Below are 26781 nucleotides of genomic sequence, written 5' to 3' on the forward strand. Positions count from 1 at the left end.
CTTACACAGACCTACATGTTTTTAAATGTCTTACTGCTTGAGACAGTAAGATATGTTTTCGAAAACAAAAGTAAAAATCCACTCGGGCACCACCATCCCTGTGAAACCTTAAGTGACCAACAGAGCTCCTGCTCAAAGGGACAGAAGCCACGGGGGTTTATCCATCTGAGTCTGCTCACACTGCAAGTCCTTGCCTGTAACCACAGGTTGCTGGCCCTTGCGGGAACAAACCGTGACCTTCTCGAGAACAGAACTCCCAGAAAAAAAGAAAGAAAAGGCAAGTGGCACAGAGTTTACTTCTGAAGCTGTCCAGATGTGTTAAACCCGATTTTTTCTATATGTATCTAACAAAAAAAAAAAAAAAAAGAAGAAAAGAAAAGAAAAAAGAAACTGGAAGTTTTCAAACATTACTCCAACATATGGGTTTGTTTGAAAGATTTAATAACATACTCAATAAGAAAAACTTCATACCTTAAGCATTTTTATTTTAAAATTTCATCCCTTGAAATTAAAAATAATTTCTCTCTTTCTCCAAATGTATCATTATGTAATTTTTAGTTGCTTTTATGGTAGTTATGGTAGTTCTGTGTTTCTTAAAGCTTTATTTTCACCAAAAATCACAAATCTGATAGTGAAAATAGGTAATACAGAGTAACAGACATGTCAAGGAGAAGGATTACTTTCTATAAATTTAGGAAATAATCAATAAATCAAATATATTTTTACTAAGCAACTGTTAACTATTATCAGAGAGTTACACTTCATTCAAATGTTCTTCCAAACATGCATTGAACATCAACAAGCCAAGAACAAGTGACACAGAAAAAAGGCACAGTCCCTGCTTCAAAGAATTCGCTCTACTGCAGAAAGAGGCTACACCAACTATGCGATCACCAGGAGGAAGGACGGAACTCTATCAGGGGAGGGAGGGCTGACCTGGGGACTGGAGGCGAGAGGATGAGGCAGAGGAATGTACATAAGGAAAGGCTCCAGGGTCGGAGAGAATTTACTATGATCACATTATCTACAAACCTAAGATAACCAAAGGCACATAGCTCACTCTGATGGATGGATAAAGCCAAAGCAGACTATCCACCTCCATGGTATGCATAAGGAGCTAGCAATGAGACAGTGTAAAGTGGTCCACACACAACACCTTGAAGATCTTTAAAAAAAAAAAAAAAAGATAGCAGAGATACAGGAGACCTTTTAATGTCCTGGAACATAAGAAACAAGCCATGGGGTTCACATACCTGAGCCCACTCACACTACAAGTCCTTGCCTGTAACTGGCACAGCAGGTAAAGCTACCACCTGCAGTGCCAGCATCCCATATGGGCGCCAATTCGAGTCCCAGCTGTTCCACTTCCAGTCCATCTCCCTGCAAATGTGCCTGGGAGAGCAGCAGAGGATGGCCCAAGTCCCTGCACCCACATGGGAGACCTGGATGAAACTCCAGGCTCTTTGCTTTGGCCTGGCCGAGCTCCAGCTGTTGCAGCCATTTGGGGAATGAACTAGCAGATGAGAAGACCTCTCCTCTCTCTGCCTCTGCCTCTCTGTCACTCTGCCTTTCAAATGGAAGGAAGGAAGGGAGGGAGGGAAGAACCTTGTGCTTTGATTTCAACCACTACTGTGTGGAAAACTTGAAAAACCGCTGAACAGTATCAGTAGGACATTTTACTTTAGTCTAGACAGGCTGTTCAGATTTGGTGGGCAAGGAGGTTGAGATGAACTTGAAGAAAGGCGTGGGTCAAATAACCCTGCTGCCTACATTTGGTTTATCAGGTTCAGCACAGGAGAGCACAAGCCGAGCTCCCTGGCCTCCAGTCCACCCATGGTTTTCTCCATCCACCCATTCTTCTCCGTCTTTTTCTTCCCTAGTGCCTCCACTGCAAACCCTTCCCTTCCACTTCACTCTGGTATTATCATCTGTAAACTGGAGATACCTGTAGTACCCATGGACTTTTGGGGAGGCTCAAAGGAGCCCTGTGCGTACAGTGTGTGCCAGTCTCTGGCAGTCAGTACCTGTCAATGCAATCATGACAGGATGATAACAAGAGCCATCCCTCCTTGCATCATAACCAAACACTACTCATGGAAGTGTCCACACACTAAGAGTCATGCACTTATCTGTCTAAGGAATGAGTGTGCCTCTACTCCCTAAGCACTATCACTATAAATCAACACATACATGACGTTAATGACAGTCAGTGCACCACAGTTGAAGGCAGAAATTTGGGCTTGCAAGTTAGACATGTCTGGGTCTGACTCTCAGCTCCACCCTTGACCCTGATCCTCTATCTCCTGATGTGTACAATGGGGATTCTATCTACCTGCCAGCATTGCTGTAAGACTGTTTGTGAGATAATGCATCCAACAGGATCAAACAGGTCCAATTCAAAACAGGATCAATAAATGCAATTTCATAAGATTAAATTTCAATACATGAGATGAATCAATTCACACAAAAAGAGGTTCTAATGATGACTGGATAAAGAAAATGTGATACACACACACACAATAAGCCATAGAATATTACTTAGCCATAAGAAAAGAATGAAGTCCTGTCTTTCACAGCAAAATGGATGCAACTGGAAACCATTATACCATTATAAGCCATCCCCGTAAGACAAATACCATACATTTTCCCTGATCTGTGGTCATTAATAGGGCACAAAAATGTAATTTATAAATATTTGAATTGCAGTCTGCGTGAAATTATGCTCAACAGCATAACTGTTGAGAGGAAATGGCTTAAAGTCTAAATGAACTGAATAATTGTCTTGTAACCACACAGGAAATAATTTGATGTTACACTGTCATTGGTTCTATTTCACTGAAAGAAATTATGAATGACTAACAAAAAAACTGTATAGGGGTCATTTTTCCATTCAATTATTGTTTATAGCTGTTGTCTGTATTCCCACTAAACTAGGGTCTTTTTGCTTTTTACTTGTCAAACTTCTTATTTGGTGAAGTATTAAGCCTTTTTACATCAATGTAAATTTAAAATATGCTGTCTCAAAAAAAAAAAGGTAAAAGGAAAGAGAGTGGAGGGAGGGAGGAAGGGAATATCGTTTTGTTCTTGGACTTGTATCTATAAGTCATATTGAATCTGTTAAAAATTAAAATTAAAAAAATGAAATTTAAACAAAAAAGAGGTTCTAAAACTTTGGTGTGAAAGAATTTCGAGGGTGGGTATTGTGGCACAGGTGGTTCAGCCATCACTTGTGACATTGGCATTCTGTATCAGAGTGCCAATTTGTGTCCCAGCTGTTCCACTTCTGACCCAACATCCTGGTAATGAGCCTGAAAAAGCAGCAGATGATGACCCAAGTACTTGGGCCCTGTCACCCACCTGGGAGACCTGGATGGAGTTCCAGGCTCCTGGCTTAGGTCTGGCCTAGCTCTAGCTATTGAGGGTATTTGGGGAGCAATCCAGTTTTTCTATCTCCCTCTCTTACCATTTTGCCTTTCAAATAAATAAGTAAATCAATCTTAAAAAAAAAAAAAGTTTCAAACAATCTGCTGCTTCACTCCCCAAATAGCTGCACTGGCTGGGGCTGGGCCAGGCTGAGGCCAAGGGCTCCATATAGGCCTTCCACGTGGGTGGCAGGGGCGCAAGTACTGGAGCCATCTTCCACTGCCTTCCCAGGTGCATTAACAAGGAGCTGGATATGAAGGGCCTTACCATGCCTTCTCCTATCTCTTCACACTCAGACCCTTCTTAGTTGGTTGCCCTCTATGGACACAGATTCTCAGAAACCTCGTAAGATCTCAGCTCACCAGGGAGCAGCACAGCCTTGGCCAGCACATTCAACCCCTGGGGGCTCCTGGTGAGGAAACCAGAGACGGTGGCTTAGACACCAGTCCTTATTCAAATCCTGAATCCTCAAGTTCAACAGAAATCCTTCCCAAGGCAGTGATTTGTCCACTACACGCACTAACCCCCTCAGCTAGACTAGCATTCAGAGAGCCTGCATCCCAGTGCACCGCCGGCTTTTCCAGCTGGGGCTGTAGTCCTGGTACCAACGTGGTGCTGGAGAACTACTCGCGTGAAGTCAGCACCGGGCAAAGCAGCACACAGGATTCTTTGGGATTTCCAGCAACTTCTAGCCAGGCACAGGGAAGCCATCAGAATTTAGAAAGGACCACCAGATGTCGCTCTCACAAAAAAAGTGTTGCCTTACTTTCTAATAACACTTTACCATGTTTTTAAAATGAAAAGTTAACTACATCACAAGGAAAAAGATTTCTTCCTTTCTAAATTTCACTACAAACACAACTGAGCTGCAACTTAAGACAGGAATTAAGTTCTAAAGTTAGTATTTTAAAGAAAAATCATGCATAGTTAAAATTAATAATAAACCACTATAATCCAAAAGTTGTACTTTCAAAATTTATATTTATTAAATAAAAGTTTTCTAAGAAAAATTAAATTAAATAATATTGAAAAAATACTTTAAATTTCTATTATAACGGAACACCCATAGTTCTGGACATAACTCCACAAGGGAATGGGTGTGCAAATTCATAAAATATGCACGATAATATACAACATAAAACAAAGAGTGCATATGCAAAACACAAGTTATTTACAATTACATATAGTTGAATTTGCTTCCCACAAGTGAGCAAATTATCTTACTCTCCATGCATATTCCTCAGCTCCTATTTTTATGGTTGTAAAATGAACCTTGGAGGCCAGTGTTGTGGCACAGTGGGGAAGCCTCCACCTGTGGCACCGGCATCCCGTATGGGTGTCAGTTTGTGTCCAGCTGCTCCTCTTTCCATCTAGATCTCTGCTGTGGCCTGGGAAAGCAGTAGAAGACAGTCCAAGTGTTTGGGCCGCTGCACCCACATGGGAGACCCAAAAGAAGCTGGGAAACCTGGAAGAGGCACCTGACTCCTGGTTTCAGATTGGCTCAGCTCCAGCTGTTGCAGCAATCTGGGGGAGTGAACAAGTGGATGAACACCTCTCTTTCCCTTTCTCCCTCTCTATCTTTGGCTCTACTTTATCTCTCTATCTTTGGCTCAGTTTACTGTAGATTACCAGTATGGTGCCTGGGTGTTAATAGACTGGGACTCTAATTACTTAGTCAAAGGAGGAAGCCTTTTCATTTAAAAATACTTCCATGATGGGGCCGGCACTGTGGCACAGCAGGTTAACACCCTGGCCTGAAGCGCCAGCATCCCATATGGGCGCCAGTTCTAGTCTCAGCTGTTCTTTCTTCTTCCAATCCAGCTCTCTGCTATGGCCTGGGAAAGCAGTAGAAGATGGCCCAAGTGCTTGGGCCCCTGCACCCGCATGGGAGACCTGGAAGAAGCTCCTGGCTCCTGGCTTCAGATCGGCGCAGCTCCAGCCATTGCAGCCATCTGGGGAGTAAACCACTGGATGGAAGACCTCTCTCTCTCTCTCTCTCTCTCTTTCTCTGTGTAACTCTTACAAAAAATAAATAAATCTTAAAAAAAAAACTCTAGAATATTTAAAAAATACTTCCATGAGAAATATATTCATCATTAAATAGTTATGTATGATAAAAGTTGGGGCTGGCACAGTGCCAGCATCCCATATGGGAGTCGGTTTGAGTCCCAGTTGCTCCGGCTGCTCCACTTCTGATCCAGCTCTCTGCTATGGCCTGGGAAAGCAGTAGAAGATGGCCCAAGTCCTTGGGCCCCTGCACCCACATGGGAGACCCAGAAGAAGCTCCTGGCTCCTGACTCCTGGCTTCATATCAGCGCAGCTCCAGCCGTTATAGTCAACTGGGGAGTGAACCATCGGATGGAGGACCTCTCTCTCTCTCCGTCTCTCTCTATCTCTCTCTCTTTGCCTCTCCTTCTCTCTCTGTGTAACTTATATAAATAAATATATTTTTTTAAAAAGATAGATGGGTGAATGAGATGGGGGCCACACACCTGCCACCTCTGTGCCCAGAGCTGAGTGCTCCAGCTGCAGCCTGCACCACAGCTGGCCAGAGACTCTGCTGTGGCCCAGGAGTGCAGTAGAGGATGGCCAAGTCCTTGGGCCCTGCACCCCATGGGAGACCAGGAGAAGCACCTGGCTCCTGCCATCAGATCAGTGCGGTGCACTGGCTGCAGTGCGCCGGCTGCAGCCGCCATTGGAGGGTGAACCAACGGCAAAGGAAGACCTTTCTCTCTGTCTCTCTCTCTCTCACTGTCCACTCTGCCTTTTAAAAAATATATACATATAGACCAATCACATGGGTGTCTGGCTTGGTGCTTAAGAAGCCCATGACTCATATGGGAGTGCCTGGGTTCAAATCCTGATCTGATCCTGTTTCCAGCTTCCTACACATACATACCCTGGGAGGTGTGGTGGAGCTGTGTCCCTGCCACTCACATGGAAGACTTGGATTAAGTTTCTGTTCCTGGTTTCCATCTGGCCCAGCCCACAGACACTGTGGACATCAGGCAAGTTAAACAACAGGTGGGATCTCTATCTGTCTCTCAAATAAATAAAAATTTAAAAGATACACATTATATGAGGCTGGCATATATGTGGCACAATGGGTTAACCCGCCACCTGCAATGCCAGCATCCCATATGAGTTCCGGTTCACCTCCCAGCTCCTCCACTTCATATCCAGCCCCTGTTAATGCGTCCGGGAAGGCAGTGGAAAATGGCTCCAGTACTTGAGCCCCTGCCGCCATGTGGAGAACCCATATGGAACCCTTGGCTTCAGCCTGGCCTAGCCTCAGCCATTGCAACTATCTGGGGAATGAAGCAGCAGATGGAAGATCTGCTTCTTTCTCTTTCTCTCCCTCTCTCTGTAATGCTGCCTCTCAATAGATAAAATCTTTTAAAAAATAAAAAAAATAAAAGCTATACATAGATACAGAAAGGTTTGAGAATATAGGGCATTATAGTTCATATATTAAGGATTTCAACTGGACTATAGTGAAATATTAAGCAAAAGATTTTAAAATGAATTTAAAGATGGTTTAACATATGTTTCTTTAAGGAGAGTCTATGTTGGCGAAAGGAAAAAAAAAAAAAAAAGAATCCGATTCTGCCTCTCCTTGGCTGACATATCCTGACATCTTCAAAGAGATCAGCCACACCAAAGGGACCTGCCTGCTGCCTGTTTTTTGTTTGTTTGTTTTAAATTTTATTTATTTGACAGGTAGAGTTACAGACAGTGAGAGAGAGAGAGAGCGAGAAAGGTATTCCCTCCGTGGGTTCACCCCCCAAGTGGCCATTACAGCCAGCGCTGCGCTGATCCAAAGGCAGGAGCCAGGTGCTTCTCCTGGTCTCCCATGGGGTGCAGGGCCCAAACACTTGGGCCATCCTCCACTGCCCTCCCGGGCCACAGCAGAGAGCTGGCCTGGAAGAGGAGCAACCGGGACTAAAACCAGATGCCCATATGGGATGCTGGCGCTGCAGGCAGAGGATTAGGCAAGTGAGCGACAGCACCAGGCCCTGCTGCCTGTTTTTACAAATAAAGTTTTATGAGAACACAGCCATGCTCAATCATGTACTTTTCATTTAAGGCTGTTTTCCTATTCAAACCAGAAATGAGTAGTTGCAACTGAGACCACGTGGTCCAGGAAACCAGAAATGTTTATTCTGTGAGCCCTCACACACAGTCTGCCTATCACTGCACAAATGGGTAAATGTCCTTCCCTATAACTCATTAGATGCTTTGATGATACGGTGAGAAACAGCTATGAACACCTCTGAAATAATGTTTAAAAGGTTAGCAATGAGGAGGGATCACTTACCAAAAAGGAAAACAAAACAAAAACAAGCCACACTGCGCTCAAGCTTTAAATCCAGGAAGGAAATAATGTTAAGAACATGGCCATAGAGTCCCACCATCAGCTCCACCATTAGTGTCTAGGTGTGGCCTTTGGTAAGTGACTTAACTTCTACAACATTCACATTCATCACCTAAAAAGCAACAGCAACATTACGTAACTTGTAGGGCTGAAAGAACTAAATGATATGTGTGCAACATTTAGCATGGTGCCTGGTCCATAATGAAGCACTAAAAACCATCTGCTCTGGAGCCGGCACTGTGGCATACTAGGTAGGCTAAGCCTCTGCCTGCAGCGCTGGTATCCCATATGGGCACCAGTTCATGTCCCAGCTGCTCCTCTTTCAATACAGCTCCCTGCTAATGCTCCTGGGAAAGCAGTGGAGGATGGCCCAAGGGCTCAGGCCCCTGTACCTGCATGGGAGACCCAGAAGAAGCTACTGGCTCCTGGCTTCGGCCTGGCTCAGCCTGCTCAGCCTGGCTCAGCCCTGGCCATTGCAGCCATTTGGGGAATGACCTAGCAGATGAAGACCTTTTTCTCTGTCTCTCCCTCTCTCTCTGTAACTCTGCCTCTCAAATAAATAAAATCTTAAAAGAAAAAAAGAAAAAGAAAAACACCATCAGCTCTCATGAAATTACTACTTTATTGCTATCACTTCAGGGAAAAGTTACATGTCCACATATTAGACCATTCACACAGTACCTTCCCTGGCAAGGCAGCTGTTCTCATAAGAACTATGAGGTACTGGGCCGGCGCCACGGCTCCCTAGGCTAATCCTCCGCCTGCAGCGCCAGCACTCCAGGTTGTAGTCCTGGTTGGGGTGCTGGTACTGTCCCGGTGCTCCTCTTCCAGTCCAGCTCTCTGCTGTGGCCCGGGAAGGCAGTGGAAGATGGCCCAAGCGCTTGGGCCTTGCACCCGCATGGGAGACCAGGAGGAGGCACCTGGCTCCTGGCTTCGGATCGGCACAGCGCACCAGCCACAGCAGCCATTTGGAGGGGTGAGTCAACAGAAGGAAGACCTTTCTCTCTGTCTCTCTCCTCACTGTCTAACTCTGCCTGTCAAAAAAAAAAAAAAAAAAAAGAATTATGAGTTGCCTGCAAAGCAGAGGCTGACAACACTCATCTGTTCTTGTGGGACTGTCAAGGAAAAAGCTAGGACTTGGATGTATTCCTTCATTTGTTTCAACACTTAACCTAAGGTTGGTGTTGTGGTATAGCAGGTTAAGCCACCATCTGTAACACCAGAATCTCATATGAGTGCCAGTTCAAGTCTCAGCTGCTCTGCTTCCAGTCCAGCTCCTTGCTAATGCACCTGGGAAAGCAACTGAAGATAGTCCAAATATTTGGTCCTCTACCACCCACATGATAGAACTGGATGGAGTTCAAGACTCCTGGTTCCAGCCTGGCCCAGTACCAGTCATTGCAGCCATTTGAGGAATGAGCCATCAGACAGAAGATCTTTTTGATCCTCTGGCTCTCTTTCTCTGTCACTCTGCCTTTTAAAGAATATTTTAAAAAAGATTTATTTTATTTATTTGAAAGAGTTACAGAGAGAGGTAGAGACAGAGAGAGGTCCTCCATCCTCTGGTTCACTCCCCAGATGGCCACAACAGCCGGAGCTGCACTGATCTGAAGCCAGGAGCCAGGAGCTTCTTCCAGGTCTCCCACGTGGGTGCAGGGACCCAAGCACTTGAGCCATCTTCTACTGCTTTCCCAGGCCATAGCAGAGAGCTAGATTGGAAGAGGAGCAGCCAGGACTAGAATCGGCACCCATATGGCATGCCAGCGCTTCAGGCCAGGGCGTTAACCTGCTGCACCACAGCACCAGCCCCAAAATAAATCTTTAATTAAAACAAAAAAGGACTAATCTTCCCTCTATTCCTACCAGGTTCCCCTTCAGCAGCAAAAAATGTTCAGCAAGAAGCTACATGCCTAGCTACACATTTCTATCATGTAGAAAAATAAACTTTATACACTGAAATCAATGGGTTCAATATCATTGTAAGTGAAATACAACATTTTGGTTTCTAACAAGAAGCAAATAAATATAGAAACATGTTCAAAACTAGCAGAAAGCAGAGAGACTGTTGAAGCGATCATGAGTTTAACGGACCATATAATAATCATCTCAAATTTCATATACATTATCCATCAAAAATAAATTAAAATTCTAAACATGCTAAGAGATCCACAGTAGAATTCTGGTTAAAAAAACAAATGCCTTGAAAAGAATCTGAAATGACTGCAGATGGGAACAGGGAACTTTTGGGGTTGATGGAAATGTTTGATCTCAGTGGTGGTTCAATCTGTGTTTACATTCAGGCAATTTAATCTGTACACTTTTATCATGGATGCATTTTACTGCGAGTAAAGTATACCTTGTTAAGTAGTTTTTTTAAAAATTTGGGGGAAAGAGATATTAAAAATTTTCCATATTGAATTGTTTAAAGTATGTTAAAAATTCAGATGTTGATGATATCACAATGGCTAATACTTCTCTAACTGTTCCATATGCTTTTTTTACTATTACTATTTGAAAGATAAAGTGACAGAGAAAGAGAAAGAGAGAGAGAGAGAGAGAGAGAGAGAGATTGCATCCTTTGGTTCACTCCCCAAAAGTCTACCCTGAGGTTGAGTCAGGCCAAAACCAGGAACTAGGGATCCCACCCCGTGTCTCCCATGTGTTTGACAGATCCAAGTACTTCAGCCATCATCTCCTGCCTCCCAAGGTATGCATCAGCAGGAATCTGGAGAACAGAAGGGGAGGTGGGGCAGGATCCAGCCATTCTGATATGGGATGCAGGCATCTCAAGCAATGGCTTAACCTTACGTGCCACAATACCCACCCCCACCCCCCTGCTACCTACTTTTACATACATATTAACTCATTTGCTCTTCACAACACTCTAACATGGCTTAGTATTATCTCCAGTTTACAAATGACGAAACTGGGGCAGACAGGTTAAACAACTTGCCCAAGGTCACAGACCACATACGTGGCACAATCCGGATTTAAATTCACAGAGTCTAACTTCAGAATTTAAATTACACTCATTCTCTTTAAAGCTTTTACAACTGCTTTTGAAAAGCAAAATGTTCTAAGTTCACCAAATTGAACTACGTGACAAAGTGGACTTCACCGGACTGAGCACGGGATGAAGATACACTCTCACTCCTGTTCATACCATGTCTGCCAGATCTGTTTCATGTCTGTTCTCCCCCAGCCAATGGGTCCTAGGAGACACAACCACGAACTATCCTCACAGCACCAAGCACAGGACCTGTACACCAGCTGCATAAATAATGAATAAAGAAAGAATCAAATGTGTTGGTCAGGGAATTCATTAATGCATTTATTCACATATGAAGTATCACTGGAGACAGAAATTTTATTCACAAGTGCATTAGAAAAAAATTTATGGAAAATAGAATTAAAAGAGGAGTTTATTAGAGTTCTGGCTGTTTCACTTCCAATCCAGCTCTCTGCTGCTATGCTTGATAAAGCAGTAGAAGATGGCCCAAGTACTTGGGACCCTGAACCCACATGGGAGACTAGGAGGGAGTTCCTGGCTCCTGGCTTCAGTCTGGCCCAGCCCCAGCTCTTGAAGTCATTTGGGGAATGAAACAGCAGATAGAAGATCACTTTCTCTGTGTGTATGTGTATGTATGTATGTATGTCTCTCTCTCTTTCTCTCTGCAACTCTACCTTTCAAATAAATAAATAAATCTTTTAAAAAAAAGGTATGGGGTAGGATCCCCATACAAGTGCCCTAGTACCAGCCCCAGCTTCTGATCTAGCTCCCCACTGACACATCCTGGGATACATGCAGGAGATGATGACTCAAGTGCCTGGACCTCTGCCATCCATATGGGAGAACTGAATAGAGTTCTGGGCTTCTGGGCTTCTGGGCTTCTGGGCTTCTGGCTTCAGTCTAGCCCAGCCCTGGTTGTTGCAGGCATTTAGAAAGTGAACCAGCAGATGAAAGATTCTCTGTCTGTCTCTTCTCTCTCTCTCTCTCTGCCTTTCAAGTAAATGAAAATAAACCTTTAAAAGTAATAAAACTGAGGCCAGCCCTATGGCATAGTGGCTGGCATCCCATATAGGCACCAGTTTGAGTCCCGGCAGCTCCACTTCATATCTAGCTCTCTGCTATAGTCTGGGAAAGCAGTACAAAATGGCCCAAGTCCTTGGGCCCCTGCACCTACATGGGAGACCCGGAATAAGCTCCTGGCTCCTGGCTTCAGATCAGCACAGCTCCGTTGCGGCCAGTTGGGGAGCAAACCAGCAGATGGAAAAAAATCTCCCTCCCTCCCTCCCTCGCTCTCTCTCTCTCTCTCCCTCTCTGTAACTCTGTCTTTCAAATAAATAAATCTTTAAAAAAAATAAAATAAAATAGGTACAATGATCATCCCAGAGCTCATGAATGGTTATAGAGAGGCCTATGTGATTCTTTTTTAATGTTTATTATTACTTTGCTTTAAAACTTTACAGTTCTTTTTTTTTTTTTTTTTTGACAGGCAGAGTGGACAGTGAGAGAGAGAGACAGAGAGAAAGGTCTTACTTTGCCATTGGTTCACCCTCCAATGGCCGCCGTGGCCGGTGCACTGCGGCTGGCGCACCGCACTGATCCCATGGCAGGAGCCAAATACTTATCCTGGTCTCCCATGGGGTGCAGGGTCCAAGTACTGGGCCATCCTCCACTGCACTCCCTGGCCACAGCAGAGAGCTGGCCTGGAAGAGGGGCAACCGGGACAGAATCCGGCGCCCCGACCGGGACTAGAACCCAGTGTGCCGGCGCCGCAAGGCGGAGGATTAGCCCAGTGAGCCGTGGCACCAGCCAAACTTTACAGTTTTTAACATTTTGTTACATTCACTTCATACATAAACATTATATACATACATATATACACACTATGTTTTCTTGAAAACAGAGATAAGAATATCCCAAAGTGAGGGGGCTGTGATCCATCTGACTCTAGCCCGCACTCCTGTCTATCCTGCAGTGAGAACCTGTTTATATGGAGAGAATCCAGCCAATCAAAAGGCCCAACCGAACCTTCAGTGGAACCAACCAGTTCTAAAGGTATCTAGAAGGATTTGCCCTGACAAACCAAAGTTGTGCAATTAGCATAGGAACATGTATAAATCAGTAGAACATAATAAAGAATACAAAGATTCCTATACCCATGGGAATTTATTGTATATTCAATTAAGATTTCACAATGGAGAGAGAACACTGAATTACTTAATTGTGGGGAGCAGGGCCCGGCCCCCACAATATGGCGCTGAGAGGGAGTAAACAACTTCCACACAGCTGCCTCACCTATTCGACTAACAAGCTGCAGGAGCTGATCCTGCCCCTGACTGGAGGAGAGCAGCGTGCTCAGCGTGTGCGGAGAGAACGCCAGCAGAGCTGGGATTGGTGGAAGAGGACTATAAAGGAGGAGAGAGACAACATGTAGGAGGAACATCTGAGGAACCCCTGAGAGAACTGGCCGGCGGTGTGCCGCTCCTCCACAGAAGCGGGGGAAGCGGCGGGGGTGCCGCCCCTCCGCGGAGGCTGGGGGGAGCGGCAGCAAACCCGGGAAGGGCCGGGGAAAGAGAACAGCGCAGGGTCCGGTGTGGGGGAGCGACATAATGGTGCCGTGACTCGGATATGAAATCTAGGAGGGAAGAAGCAGGAAAATATCGAAGAGAGACTAGGGAGAGCCTAGGGAAAAGCCAGACAGAAAAAGTGCCGGGAGAAGCTAGCGAAAGCCTAGGCATAGACTCGGATATGGACTGCAGGGAGAAGCTAGGAGAAATCTAAGATTGAAAGTGAAAGCTAGAAAAAACTTAGACTCGGATACGGACTGTGGGGAGAAGTTAGGAGAAATGAGAGAGAAATATTGCTGGAAGAAAGCTAGGAAAAGTACTGGGGAGAGAAAAATATAAGCTAGGGGAAGGTGAAGACGCGGGGGTAGGCTGAAGCGGAGACATAAGCAAGGTTGGGATTCGTCAAATCAGCCCGGGGAGCAAAGATGAAAAACTAAACCGAAGCGGAGACGTAAGCAAGGTTGGGATTCGTCAGATTAGCCCGGGGAGCAAAGACGAAAAACTAAGCCGTAGCAGAAACGTAAGCTAGGCCGTGATTCGCAGAAGCCGCCGAGCGCGGAGAGCGCACGCGGAGCCGGGAAGCCGCGCAGATAGGAGGAATAAGAATGCCGGGAGATAGAAGTAAAATAAGAGAAATAGGAATGCCTGGAGATAGAGAGAAATAGAGAAAAATAAAAAAGGCCTCCCACAACATGGCGATGAGAGGACCCGGATTCAGTTTGCCTAATTGGTAGGGCGATAAGCACCTGTGGGCAACTCTAGCTGAGCAGAGTATGCGCTGTGGGGCACCGAAGACAGGCGCGTATCAACGCCTTAAAGAATAAAAAGAAAGGGGGATCTGTGGGGAGCAGGGCCCGTCTCCCCTAACATGGCAGGGCCTGTCACCTGGGAGACATAAGTACTAAGACTGTGGACAAATAAATACTGAGGACAAATACTGAGATTACCGAGACTAAGACTAAACTACTGGAACTGCTAAGACTAACTCTATGCATCTGATCTCCCACCATATGGCACTGAGAGGGAGTAAACAACTTCCACACAGCTGCCTCACCAATTTGACTAACAAGCTGCAGGAGTTGATCCTGCCCCTGATTGGAGGAGTGCAGCGTGCTCAGTGCGTGGGGAGAGAACGCCAGCAGAGTTGGGATTGGTGGAAGAGGACTATAAAGGAGGAGAGAGACAACATGCGGAAGGAACATCTGAGGAACCCCTGAGAGAGCCGGCCGGCGGTGTGCCGCTCCTCCGCTCTTCCGCTCCTCCGCGGAAGCCGGGGAAGCAGCGGGGGTGCCGCCCCTCCGTGGAGGCGGGGGGGGGGGGGGAGGAGGGGCGGCAGCTAATCCAGGGAGGACCAGGGGGAAAAACAACAGCAAATCCATTGCCACTCCTCCACGAGCCTGCGGAGCGAGCAACACTTAATAAATGATACTGAGAAAATTGTTTATCTAATGGAGCAAAAAAGAATTATATCCATATACAATTTACCAGATAAAGAGTTATATATAAAACATTGGTAATTGTTTTTATAATCTGAGATAGTAACAATCTTTCTAAGCAAGACACAAAAACAGAAGCCATATGGAGAAGAAGAAAGGACATGGCCTTATAAAACCCTACAATTTCTGTAGTGGGCATTTGGTATAGCAATTGAGCTGCAACTTAGAACGCCTACATCCCGCACTGGAGTGCCTGGGTTCGGGTTTGAGTCCAGGCTCCACTCTCCATTCCAGTTTCCTGTGTATACGCACCCTGGGAGACAAGTGGTCGGGTTCCTGCCACCCACATGGGAGATACAAGCTGAGTTTCCTACTCCTGGCTTTGAGGAGGCCCAGCCTTGCATATTTCAGGCATCTGGGGAATGAATCAATGGATAGGCAGTCTCTTTGTCTCCATTTGTCTCTCATACTATTTCTCTGCCTTCCAAATAAATTAAACAAATAAAAATTTTTAAATCTGAAACTCCCAAATCAAATAACTGACTAGGTAAAATAATCAAAGCATCCTTAGTAGACAAAAAAAAATTGTTATACGGAATACATAAAGAACTCTTACTAGTCAATAAGAAATAGACAATCAAAAAGCATAACAAATGGGACAGCATTGTGGCACAGCAGGTTAAGGCACTGCCTGAGATGCCAGCATCCCATATGAGCATTGATCCCAGTTGGTCCACTTCCAATCCAGCTCCCTGTTGGTGTGCCTGGAAAAGCAGCAGAAAATGGCCCAAAATGCTTGGGCACCTGCCACCCATATGGGAGACCCGGATGGAGTTCCAGGCTCCTGGCTCCAGCCTGACCCAGCCCAGTTGCAGAAATTTGGGGAATGAAACAATGGATGGAAGAGCTACCTCTCCCTTGTTCTCTGTAATTCTGCTTCTCAAATAAATCAATAAATCTTTCATTAAAAAAAGTATATTAAAAGGTGGGACATGCTCTCTTCACAGTGCACTAAAGAAGAAATCTAACAGCTAATAAATTTAGAAGCATGCACTTAAAAACATGGTATTATTTTTGCCCACATGATTGGCAAAAATTTACAAGATTGACAAAATCCATGGTTGGCAGAGGTGTATAAGGTTGTTAACAATCTATTTAGATGTCCAGCATGTATCATATATAAAAAAGAATTAATGCATCCATCTCACACACAAACACAGCAAGAGCACTTCTAAGGCTGTGCACTATTCAAATTCTCAGGCACCAAGGTTGGTCTACAATGGTACATGCTGTATTGGCAACTTCAGAAACTACCCAAATCATCTTCCACCAGGAAGATGTTAAACAAATTATGCTGCAATTCTCTTCTGTCGTTTTGTAAAGAACAAAGCAAGCTGTGGAAATATCTCTGAAGATATATTGAATACCTGGTCCTGGGGAAGATGTATAGTACCAATCCCATCGATATTGATAAAACCCAGATGTGTGTGTGATACATTTTCTATATTTATATATATGTGTTTGTGTGTGTGTGTGCGCGTGCGTGTAACTAGACGGTCACAAGAAAACTCCTGATGGCCAAGTTTTTTCTTCTGAGAAGAGAGAGAACAGTAATGAGAAGCTTTCAGGAACTGTGTGACATAAACAACTTGAACAATCTGAACAATATGGGAGAGGTTAAAGAAAGATTTGGAGGGGCCAGCAATGTGGTGCAGCAGGTGAGGCTGCCTACCTGCAATGCCTGTATCCCATATGGGCATATAGTTCAAGTCTCCACTGATCCACTTCCCATCCAACTTCCTGCTAATGGCCTGGGCAAAGCAGTAGAAGATAGTTCAAGTATCTGGGCCCATGACACCCACATGGGAGACCCAGACTGAAGCTCCTGGCTGCTGGCTTCGTCTGGCCCAGCCCTGGCATTGTGGCCATCTAAGGAGTGAACCAGCAGATAGAAGATTCTCTCTCTCTCTCTCATTCTCTAGCTCTGATTTTTTTTTAAAGATTTATTTATTCAATTGAAAGTCAGAGTTACACAGAGAGAAGTGAGGCAGAGAGAGAGAGAGAGAAAGAGAGAGAGAGAGAGGTCTTCCATCCGATGGTTCACTCTCCAATTGACCACGACGGCCGGAACTGCGCCGACCTGAAGCCAGGAGCCAGGAGCTTCTTCCAGGTCTCCCATGCGGGTGCAGGGGCCCAAGCACTTAGGCCATCTTCTACTGCCTTCCCAGGCCATAGCAGAGAGTTGGACTGGAAGAAGAACAGCTGGGACTAGAACTGGCGCTCATATGGGATGCTGGCACTTCAGGCCAGGGTGTTAACCCACTGCACCACAGCGCCAGCCCCAACTCTGATTTTCAAATAAATAAATCTTAAAAAAAAGAAAAGAATGACTTGGAGGGGCTAAGGTTGTGGTGCAGCATGTTAATCGCCACCTGTGATAAAAGCATCCCATAACAAAGTGCAGATTTGCTTACTGGCTGCTATGCTTCCAATCCAGCTTTCTGCTAATGCACTTGGAAAAGCAGCAGATGATGGCCCAAGTACCTGGACCCTTGCCACCCATGTGGGAGACCCTGGTGGAGTTCTAGGCTCTTGGCTTTACCTGGCCCAGCCTTAGCCATTGCAGACAGTTGGGAGGTAAATCAGTAGAGGGAAGATCTTTCTCCTTCTCTCTCCCTCTCTCCGTAGTTCTGCCTTTCAAATAAAGTCAATCTTTATTTTTTAAAAAAGGTGTAAGTTGAAGACAAGCAGATCCAACATACCTAGAGAAAACCTCCTGCACAGGAAGGTAAGATGACATTTCAACTAAATGTGTTTTATAATAACTCAGATCCTTCCACACCCAGCCTAAGTGAACAGCCTTTGCTGTCTCTAGACAATCATGTTCGGTAGCTTTTTACTTAGAATAATTTCAAATTTAGAGAAGAGATGGCAGAATAAAGGCAGGACAAAGTGTGACACTTAACCCAGACTGACCTGTCGCAGACACTTTGCCTCTTTGCTTTATAATCTGCACTGCCTTCTCGCCCAACCTCTCCTTCCCTGCCTCCCCTTTAGTCACGCTAGCTAGCTAACAGCATTTTTTTCTTCTGAACCACTTGAAAATAAACTGCAAATATTGTAGCACATTACCTCTAAATGCTTCAGTGTGCTTCCTAAAAATAAGATTCTCAACATAGCCACAGTAGTTATCCACTTTCATAAATTAAACCACTTTACACTGCTGCCCATATTCCAATTTTGTCAGCTAACCCAACAACATCCCACACAGCATGCTCCTACAGTACAGGCTCTGGTCTAGGGTCAACTATTACATTTAGCTCTCACAGCTCATTAGGAGAGACAGAGAGAGAGAGAGAACGAGAGCCACCCTTGGTGACAGCTGCTAAAGATGTGCCGCCAACTGAAATAAAGAATTGTCAAAACTAAGACACCATGGCTGGCGCTGCGGCTCACTTGGCTAATCCTCTGCCTGTGGCGCCGGCACCCCAAGTTCTAGTCCCAGTTGGGGCGCCAGATTCTGTCCCAGTTGCTCCTCTTCCAGTCCAGCTCTCTGCTGTGGCCCGGGAAGGCAGTGGAGGATGGCCCAAGTGCCTGGGCCCTGCACCTGCATGGGAGACCAGGAAGAAGCACCTGGCTCCTGGCTTCAGATCAGCACAGCGCACCGGCCGTAGTGGCCATTTGGAGGGGTGAACCAACGGAAAGGAAGACCTTTCTCTCTGTCTCTCTCTCTCTAATTCTGCCTGTCCAAAAAAAAAAAAAAAAAGAAAGAAAACAAAAACAAAAACAAAAAAAACTAAGACACCAGACAAACAGAACAGGTAAGTCCTAACAAAAGTTTTGGAATCATAAGAGAAACTTGAGGTGTTCCATAAAATTCAGACAGGAGAGTCTAACCGATTTGTGGCTGGAGAGGAAGTGAATGGAGTCTGGGGAAGGATTCGGGCCCACCTGGTGACACACACCAGATCTGCATGGCTGAGGCCATCCGCCTGCCTCTCTTCCTGACGTGTGCTGTCCAGCAGGGGTAGGGAAAGTTTCTCGACAGTGGCGGTCCAGCCTCCCCTCTACAGTGTCCCCTTCCCGGCTTCCTGCACCTGAAAGGCAGCGGCAGCCGAAGCCTCTTGCCTCTAGCTTCCCCGTTTCTAGATCACAGCTACTGCAGAGCGCCACAGAGTAAGCACCTCCCCTAGGTGGCTCAATTCTGGATGCCACTGAGGGTCAGTGCTGGACAACAGCCTAGAACCAACCACTCCTTTGGTCCTCTGTGTGTTATAGAAGCACCTACTTTCTTCTTAGAAAAACTCCTCTTTCTCACACTACCTAGAGCGCTTCTGTTTCCTGCAACTGAAATGTTGACAGAGCAAGACTGATGGCACAGAAGGAAATAAGCAAACGAGATCACAGAGATTGTGATCACAGACAGTGATCACAGCTGGGAGCAAATTAAACAGGATGCGGAGCAGAGCAGAGAGAAAGGTGCTTTGCCTCACTTGGAGCCTGACCTTCATAGCAATTACGGGAAGCCGAGGATGGGGTTTGGTTCAATCAGCCAGGTCAGGAAACTCACAGGCAAAAGCAAGCACTTCTGCTGGGAAGGAATGTGGAATGTTCAGGAAATCCAAAAGAAGCTGGAGTAGCTAGAGTGGCCTTGGAGGAGGGGAACGAAGAAGGCAAAGCCAGACCATGCAGCTCACAGGAGAGAGTCGGGCTCCTTTCTAAGTGCTGCACACAGGCATTGAGAAGCCACAGACAGAGGAGCAACAGGTGACTGATGCGTGACAAAGAGCCCTAAGGCTGCTGCAGAGTGCCCAGTGGATTGCAGAGGGCAAAGCAGAGGAAGCAGGAGACAGCAAGACTCTCTCCCCCCCTCCCCTCCCCTCCGGCAGTGCAGGCTCCAGGTGGCGGTGGGGGTGGCGCTGGGGGTAGCGCTGGAGCCCCATTTCAGAGAGACTCACCAGAACTAGATGACATTGGAGAAGCACAGGGGAAGGAAAACCAAGGACACACAGGGAGAATCAAGGATGAGGTCGTGATTTTTTTCTTTTGTTTCGAAGGAGGGCTCCTATGATTGACTATTGCTATTTATTTATTTATTTTAGTTAAGCAATGCTCTTTTAAATCAATCCCCAAAGCCCAGGCCATGAGGGAAATGGAATGTTGTGTGGTCTTTAACAAGCAGGCTAGAGTTCTTAAAATACCACAAGCCCCTCAGTCGTAAAATGTCAGAGCCTAACCTACATCCAGGGGACCCTGGCCATCCCACACATACACACTTGGTTTCCTCCTGAACTGGACTCCTGCATGTCCAATGTGGCATTTCTACCTAATTAAAAGGTAACCCCTCTACCATAAAGTAAAAGGAGAAGTAAAAACAGGAACACCCCAGACAAATAAAGATCACTGATTCTAAGCTACTACAATTATTTACTTTCTAAATTTCAAACATAATTGGCTATATGATTAAACTTTGGAGTCCCACAGCTTAGTAAAGTTATCATTCCCATTGGTTATCTAGCTTGAACCAGGATGTTTATTACTGCTTGTATTTAGAAACAAAAACAAAATCTTACCCCGGAAAGTGATTTTAAAATTCATATATCAGCAAATGAATATTTAATGTCAAGATGTTCACTAAGGTTTCCCATAGTATTTGAAACAATCCTAATATGAGTCTTTGCTGCTCTGTAGAATTCTAGCCATTTGAATGTACTTACACAAAGCAAAATCTATACAGAATCAAAGTAATGGCTACAACTAAGTATTTAAAGAATGCCAGGTACTGAACGAGCTACCAGGGTTGTATCCGAAGGCTCCCAGTTGAGTATTTGAATTCCCAGGGACTGAGGAGGACACTGAAGCTCACAGAGAGGTTAAGTAACTTAACTTGCCCCCAGGTCACACTGCCAGCAAGAGGCAGAACTCTCCCCACCTCTGCATACCCACAGGACAATCCACCTTGTTGCCTCTCTCTTACATTCCTTGCTACCAAGAGAGAACAAATCTGAAATAGAGGTGTGCCAGTAAAAGGCTGACTGATGTTGCCTGATCCTTTGTTCTACTTGGGACTTTGAATCCAGTGACAGTCTCTTTTATTCAACTGGTAATAGCTTAGCAATGCAATCGCCCGGGCATCCTTCTAGCAGGGGCCTAAATGAACTGGGTAAATAGCAGCTGCTTAGAGGAATGAACTAGAAAAGCAGGAAAAACTGTCATCCATGTGAACTATACATCTTCTGCTTTCTTGCAAATGGAGCAAATTATTCTTGGCAGGTCTAATCCCCACAGCCCCCAACCCTGTCTCTCTCCTATTTTTTTTCCTTTATTTTATTTATTTGAAAGGCAGAGTTACAGAGAGATCAATCTTCCATCTGCTGGATCACTCCCCAAATGGCCACAACAGTCATGGCAGAGCCAGACCAAAGCTAGGAAATAGGAGCTTGATTCGTGTCTCCCACGTGGGTACAGAGGCCCAAGCACTTGGGCCACCTTCCACTGCTTTCCCAAGCGTATTATCAGAGCTGAATCAGAAGTAGAGTAGCCAGGACTTGAACCCATGCTCAAATGGGATGCTAGCATTGCAGGCTGTGGCTTAACCCATTGCACCACAGCACTACTTCCCCCGCAAATCTTCTAATGATATCACAGCGTTCGAGCAAAGCCAACCTTTGACCCAAATGCACCCGACTCTCCAGTTTTGTTTTCCAATGCCCAACACTTACACTTCATTCTCATCATATATCAGATGCTTCTTTTTATTTCTGATGGTAAATTTTACTGTCTCCTGGGAATTTTTAGTTTTTCAATCAATTTAAGTGTGTTTTGTTGAGGTAACAGGAAATGGGCACAAGAGATGTCTTTTCTTAAGATTTATTTATTTTATTTGAAAGACAGAATGACAAAGATGAAGAGATGGAGAGACAGATCTCCCATCTGTTTGTTTACTCCCCAAATGCCCACAACACCTGGTGCTAGGCCAGACCTAAGCCAGGAGACAGGAACTCCATCAGTCTCCTACCTGGTGGCAGGGGCCCACGCACTTGAGCTATCATCTGCTGCCTCCCAGTGTGTGCATTAGCAGGAAGCTGGATTGGAAGTGTGCAGTAGCCAGGACTTGAACCCCACATTCAGATATGGGATGCAAGTGCCCAAGTGGTAGCTTGAACCGGCTGCACAATACCTACCCCTTGGCACAAGGAATCTTTGTAGGGTTATGGAAATGTTCTTAAATTGGATGGTGGTAGTGGCTATACAACTCTATAAATTTGCCAAATATCATTTAAGTGAATGTCTAAAAGGAGTGAATTTTATGATATGTAGATGGCATTTCAATTAATCTGGAGTTATTGAAGTGTATTAAAATAACAGATTAATAGAGCAGTTTACAGAGGTACATTCTGCCTCCCGATTGAGAGGCTAAAATATCACATTGCTAGAAAACACTCAAATCTGGCTCAGCAGATAAGGCACAGCAGTTAGGACTCCACTTGGGATGCCCACATGCCATGCAGGAGTGCCTGGGTTCCAGTCCCAGCTCCATTTCTGATTCCTGCTTTCTGCTAATGTGTACCCTGGGAGCTGGCATGCAATGGCTCAAGTAGTTAAGTGCCTGCCACCCACATGGGAAACCTGGATTGAGTTCCCAGCTCCTGACTTCAGCCTGACCCACCCCTGGCTGTTGCTGGCCTTTTGGGAGCAAGCAGATGAGAGAAATCTCTCCCTTTCTAATAATATTTTTAAAACAAGAGAAGAAGAAGAAAGCACTCAAGGGCATTCCTTTGCTGCTTTTGATGAGAGAGAAGAGTCAGCATTGCCTATAACCCATCCCATGCCATTTACCAAAGGAAGAATCTCTTCTTCCTCTGCTAAGGAAGCCAGGAATGCTATGAGGTCATCGTGCACCTGGAGGGGAAGGAAGGAACAAAGTTCCACAAAGGCTGGAGTGGTGGCACCTGATGTGGCGTCTGAGTGGTGGCATCTTCTATGGCCTTGTGGGAGAAGACCAGGTGAAGTAGCTGGGAAGTGAGAAAGGACCACCTTTTGGTAAATGCAGCATGAGAACAGGGTTAAGAAGCACTTTAGAACGGCTGGTGTGAAAAGTCCATACTGGGAATACAAGATCCTACAACACACCCTATCCCACCTCCCCGCCAGAGTAAGAGGCATTGGTGGAGGGGCCCAGGGATGTTCACTTGAACAAGGCACCAGCTCCCCAGACAATTCCCATGCACACGTAAGTGCAAGCACTGCTGAGACCGATTCTAATGGAAGCTGTATACCAAAGTGCTTGCGTTTGACTGCAAAGGCAATGAGAAGCTACAGGCAGATTTTAGGAAGTAAAGTGAGAATGCACTTGGACTTTAATTTCATTTAAAATGTTTATTTATTTATTTATTTATTTGAAAGGCATAGTTACAGAGAGATGGAGAGACAGAGAGAAAGGTCTTCCATCCTCTGGTTCATTCCCCAGTGGCCACAACACCCGGAACTGGGCCTATCCAAAGACCAGAGCTAGAAATTTCTTCCGGGTCTCCCACGTGGGTGCAGGGCCCAAGCACTTGGGCCATCCTCCACTGCTTTCCCAGGCCATAAGCAGAGAGCTGGACCAAAAGAGGAACAGCCAGGACTTGAACCAGCACCCATATGGGATGCCAGCACCACAGGCGGAGGCTTAACCTTTAAGTTAAGTGCCACAGTGCTAGTCCTCTTTAAAATTTTTTAATTTAATTATTTTCATTTATTCAAAAGGCAGAAGATCGAGAGGGAGAAAGAGAAAGAGAGACACAGAGAGAGCTCCTCCATTGGCTGGTTCACTCCCCAAATGCCTGCAGCAGCCAGGGCTGGGCCAGGCCAAAGCCAGGAGCCAGGAACTCTTGGCTCCTCCACTTCCAATCTAGCTTCTTGCTAGTGCTCACCCCAGGAGGCAGCAGACAATGGCCCAACTACTTGGGTCCCTGCCACACACATGGGAGCTCCAGATTGAGTCACAGCTCCTGGCTTCAGTCTAGCTAAGCCCTGGCAGTTGCAGGCATTTGGGGAGTGAACCAGAGGAAAGAAGACTGTTCTTTGTTTATCTGTCTCTGTCTCTGTCCCTCTCTGTGCTTTTCAAATAAACTGAAAATAAACATGTATTTCTCTTATTAAAAAAAAGAAAAAAGAAAGAAAGGTCTGCTCTTTATAAAGTACCCAGTTTCAGGTATTCTATTACAGCCCCACAAAACTCACTAAGACAGTACCTGAACACAAACATAACCTTTCAGAGGTGATGGTCTCCTATGAACACCTGAATGCTATAGAAAAGCCCTGTGACAACCTAGGACATGCACCACACAAAAAATGCCTGCTTGGAGAAATCAGAGGCTACAACATGTATATGCCAGTGCACAGAAGCCATTTCCAAAATAATACTGACATCACCACCTCCCTCGCCGGCGAATATTAACACTGATCAGTTCCAGACTAAGCCAGCAGAGAAGAGCCTTTGGGCCTGTGTTTAGCACTCTGCTGTGTTGAGGGATTGTCTCTCCCCTTCAGAGAAGGAGCAGTGCAGAAGAACTTAAGCTGGCACAATTCACCCAGCGGGAGTCCTGCAGCCTGGGTGGCCACTGCATCACCTACAGGAATGCAGCTGCACAGGTGTCTCCTTGTGCCAGAGCCCGGAGGGGCCCACCTTCACACAATGCCAGATCTTTGTGGGGTCAAAACAAACAATGCTGGGCCTGGCGCGCTGTGGCATAGCGGGTGAAGTTGCCACCTGAAAAAAGTGCCGGCATCCCATGTGGGCACCAGTTTGAGTGACGGTTCCTGCTCTTCTGATCCAGCTCTCCACTTATGGCCTGGGAAAGCAGTAGAAGATGGCCCAAGTGCATGCGCCCTTGCACCCATGTGGGAGACCTGGTGGAAGCTCCTGGCTTCTGGCTTCGGATCAGCCCAGTTCCGGCCGTTGCAGCCATTTGGGCAGTGAACAAGTGGATGGAAGCCCTCTCTGTCTCTCTGCCTCTGCCGCTCTGTAACTCTGCCTTTCAAATAAATAAATAAATCTTAAAAAGAAAAAAAAAAAAGATACCACACAGCCCCACAGTGCAGCCTTAACAGCGGCAGGGCTGAGCACTGTGTGCATCAACAATCCTCACAAGTAGCCCTGTGAAGTAGGTTCCATCCGCTGCATTTTTTAGACAAAGAAACTGCAGCTTGGAGAGACTAACTTATCCAAGGCTGCACAGAGAAAAGCAGAGATCCAAACGTGTGTCTGGAACTGGCACCACACCACTTGATGAAACGTGTCACAGAGACATGCACTGCTCCTAGTTTTTGAGGCCTGTATGCGTACTAAGGAAATTAGCAGATTTAATTCATAAAGCCTACCACACATTATAAACGACATGACATGGATCCCTAGGAATGACTGGACACAGGGGTCAGCATGGTCATTCTGTGGAAGACCCATAAATACACGGGCTATGTGAGCCAACAGTGTGTCCCACCTACTCCACCTGCAGCGGCAGGGTGGGAGCAGCCACAGGCCACACCTAAACAAACAGGCTGGCTATGTGCCCGTAAAACTTCATTTATAAAATTCAGCAGGAGTGCAGGCTGACTGTATCTGGCCTTCTGGTGTAGTTTATGGCCCCATGACCTACGGGAGGGGCACTGAATTTGGAGTCAGGGGCATGTGCTTCTAATTCTGATTCTGTGCCTAAGCTTGCTGAGTGACCTTGAGCCAACCACTTTTCTGTTTCTAAGATGTCTACTCTCTTCTCGACTGACAGCAAAAATAAGGTCACACTTCCCTTTAGCACACCAAAACAGCTGCAGACCCTTCATGAAATCCACAAGGAATGACCAGTGGCAGCAGTACCTAAGGGGAAGGCGTCAGGGGAAAGAAAACTAGCAATTTAGGGTACTTTTCCATGCCAAGTGCTTTGCAAAGGAAATCTGATTTCAAAAAGATCCTGCCCCAGTTGGCCTGGAAAATGACGTGAGAACCTGAGGTTTGTTTCCTTTAGTTCGGAGTGGAAGGAAAGCGACTGATACACTGGAAATGCATCAGAGTCCCAGACTCCAGGACACAGTGGCCTGAGGCAGCTGGACAGAGACAAGGAGGAAGCAGCCACACTCAGAGAAACCACGGCGCCCTGCTGACCACACCTGCACGGTGGTGGCTCGGGTGTCTCAGGATTTGGCTGAGGGTGAGAGCCCAGGGTATGAGATACAGCCCATGGCATCCTTCAACGTGCCTGACCCTGCCTGTCTCCTTCACCACTGTATTTCTGCTTATAGGCAACGCTGTAACCTGTTCTTTAGAAATGGAGTTGAGACAGGAGAAAACGAAACTAAAGACATAGGATCACGGTCGCTTCCTTCATCAAAAAGAGAGAGAGAGAGAAAACCATTCCCCCAATACAGGAAGGTACTAATGTCTCCCCCACTGTCAAAAATGAAAGCAGGAAGAAAAACCTCATTCCCTAACTAAACAAGTCGAAAGCCTATCAAAATCCAGCTGCACACACGCACTGCAGCTCTCCAGCCCTAACCACTTTACTCAGCGCCCCTGTTGTCCTTGCCTGCACCTACTTGCCCTGCTCCCTCCGTCTGCCTGGAGCAAGAAGGGTGACCTGGCCCGCCGCTGCCCACTGATACTCCACCATGCAAAGTCCAGGTCAAATGTCGCCTAGACAACAGCTGTCAGAGCTGGAGGGAACTTCACAGGCAGGTCATTCATTTCAACTCCTTCATGTTGCCTGTGAGAAACCCGAGGCCCAAAGGGTTAAGGGATTTCCTTTAGGTCAGTCACCAGCTGGCCAGCAAGGCCTTGGTCTGGAAACCAGGCCAGCTGATGCCCCCGCCACTGGGAGGGCACACCCTCCTTGGCAGGAATCTGGGCCCAGTGCCCCATGACAACCCTCTTCTCCACTTCTCTGTGGAGTCCTGGGCTGCTGGCACCCTCCCCCAGCACTCTCCTGCCCTCCAGGT

The 26781-nt window shown here is 46.1% G+C and overlaps 1 protein-coding gene across 2 annotated transcripts in view; it reads right to left on the minus strand.

Moving 5' to 3' along the window:
* TTC39B (tetratricopeptide repeat domain 39B) overlaps positions 1–26781 on the minus strand; it is a 146389-nt gene that overhangs the window by 110486 nt on the left and 9122 nt on the right. The window contains exon 2 of one of the 2 annotated variants that reach the window (XM_070052366.1): positions 8480–8832. The exons of the other annotated variant lie outside the window; for it this stretch is intronic. Coding sequence (XP_069908467.1) covers positions 8480–8506 — 27 coding nt within the window. The 5' untranslated portion in view covers positions 8507–8832. The remainder of the gene's footprint in view (positions 1–8479; positions 8833–26781) is intronic. 2 annotated transcript variants of the gene reach the window in all.

Source organism: Oryctolagus cuniculus, chromosome 1 (assembly GCF_964237555.1).
Source record: "Oryctolagus cuniculus chromosome 1, mOryCun1.1, whole genome shotgun sequence".
Lineage (NCBI taxonomy): Eukaryota > Metazoa > Chordata > Mammalia > Lagomorpha > Leporidae > Oryctolagus > Oryctolagus cuniculus.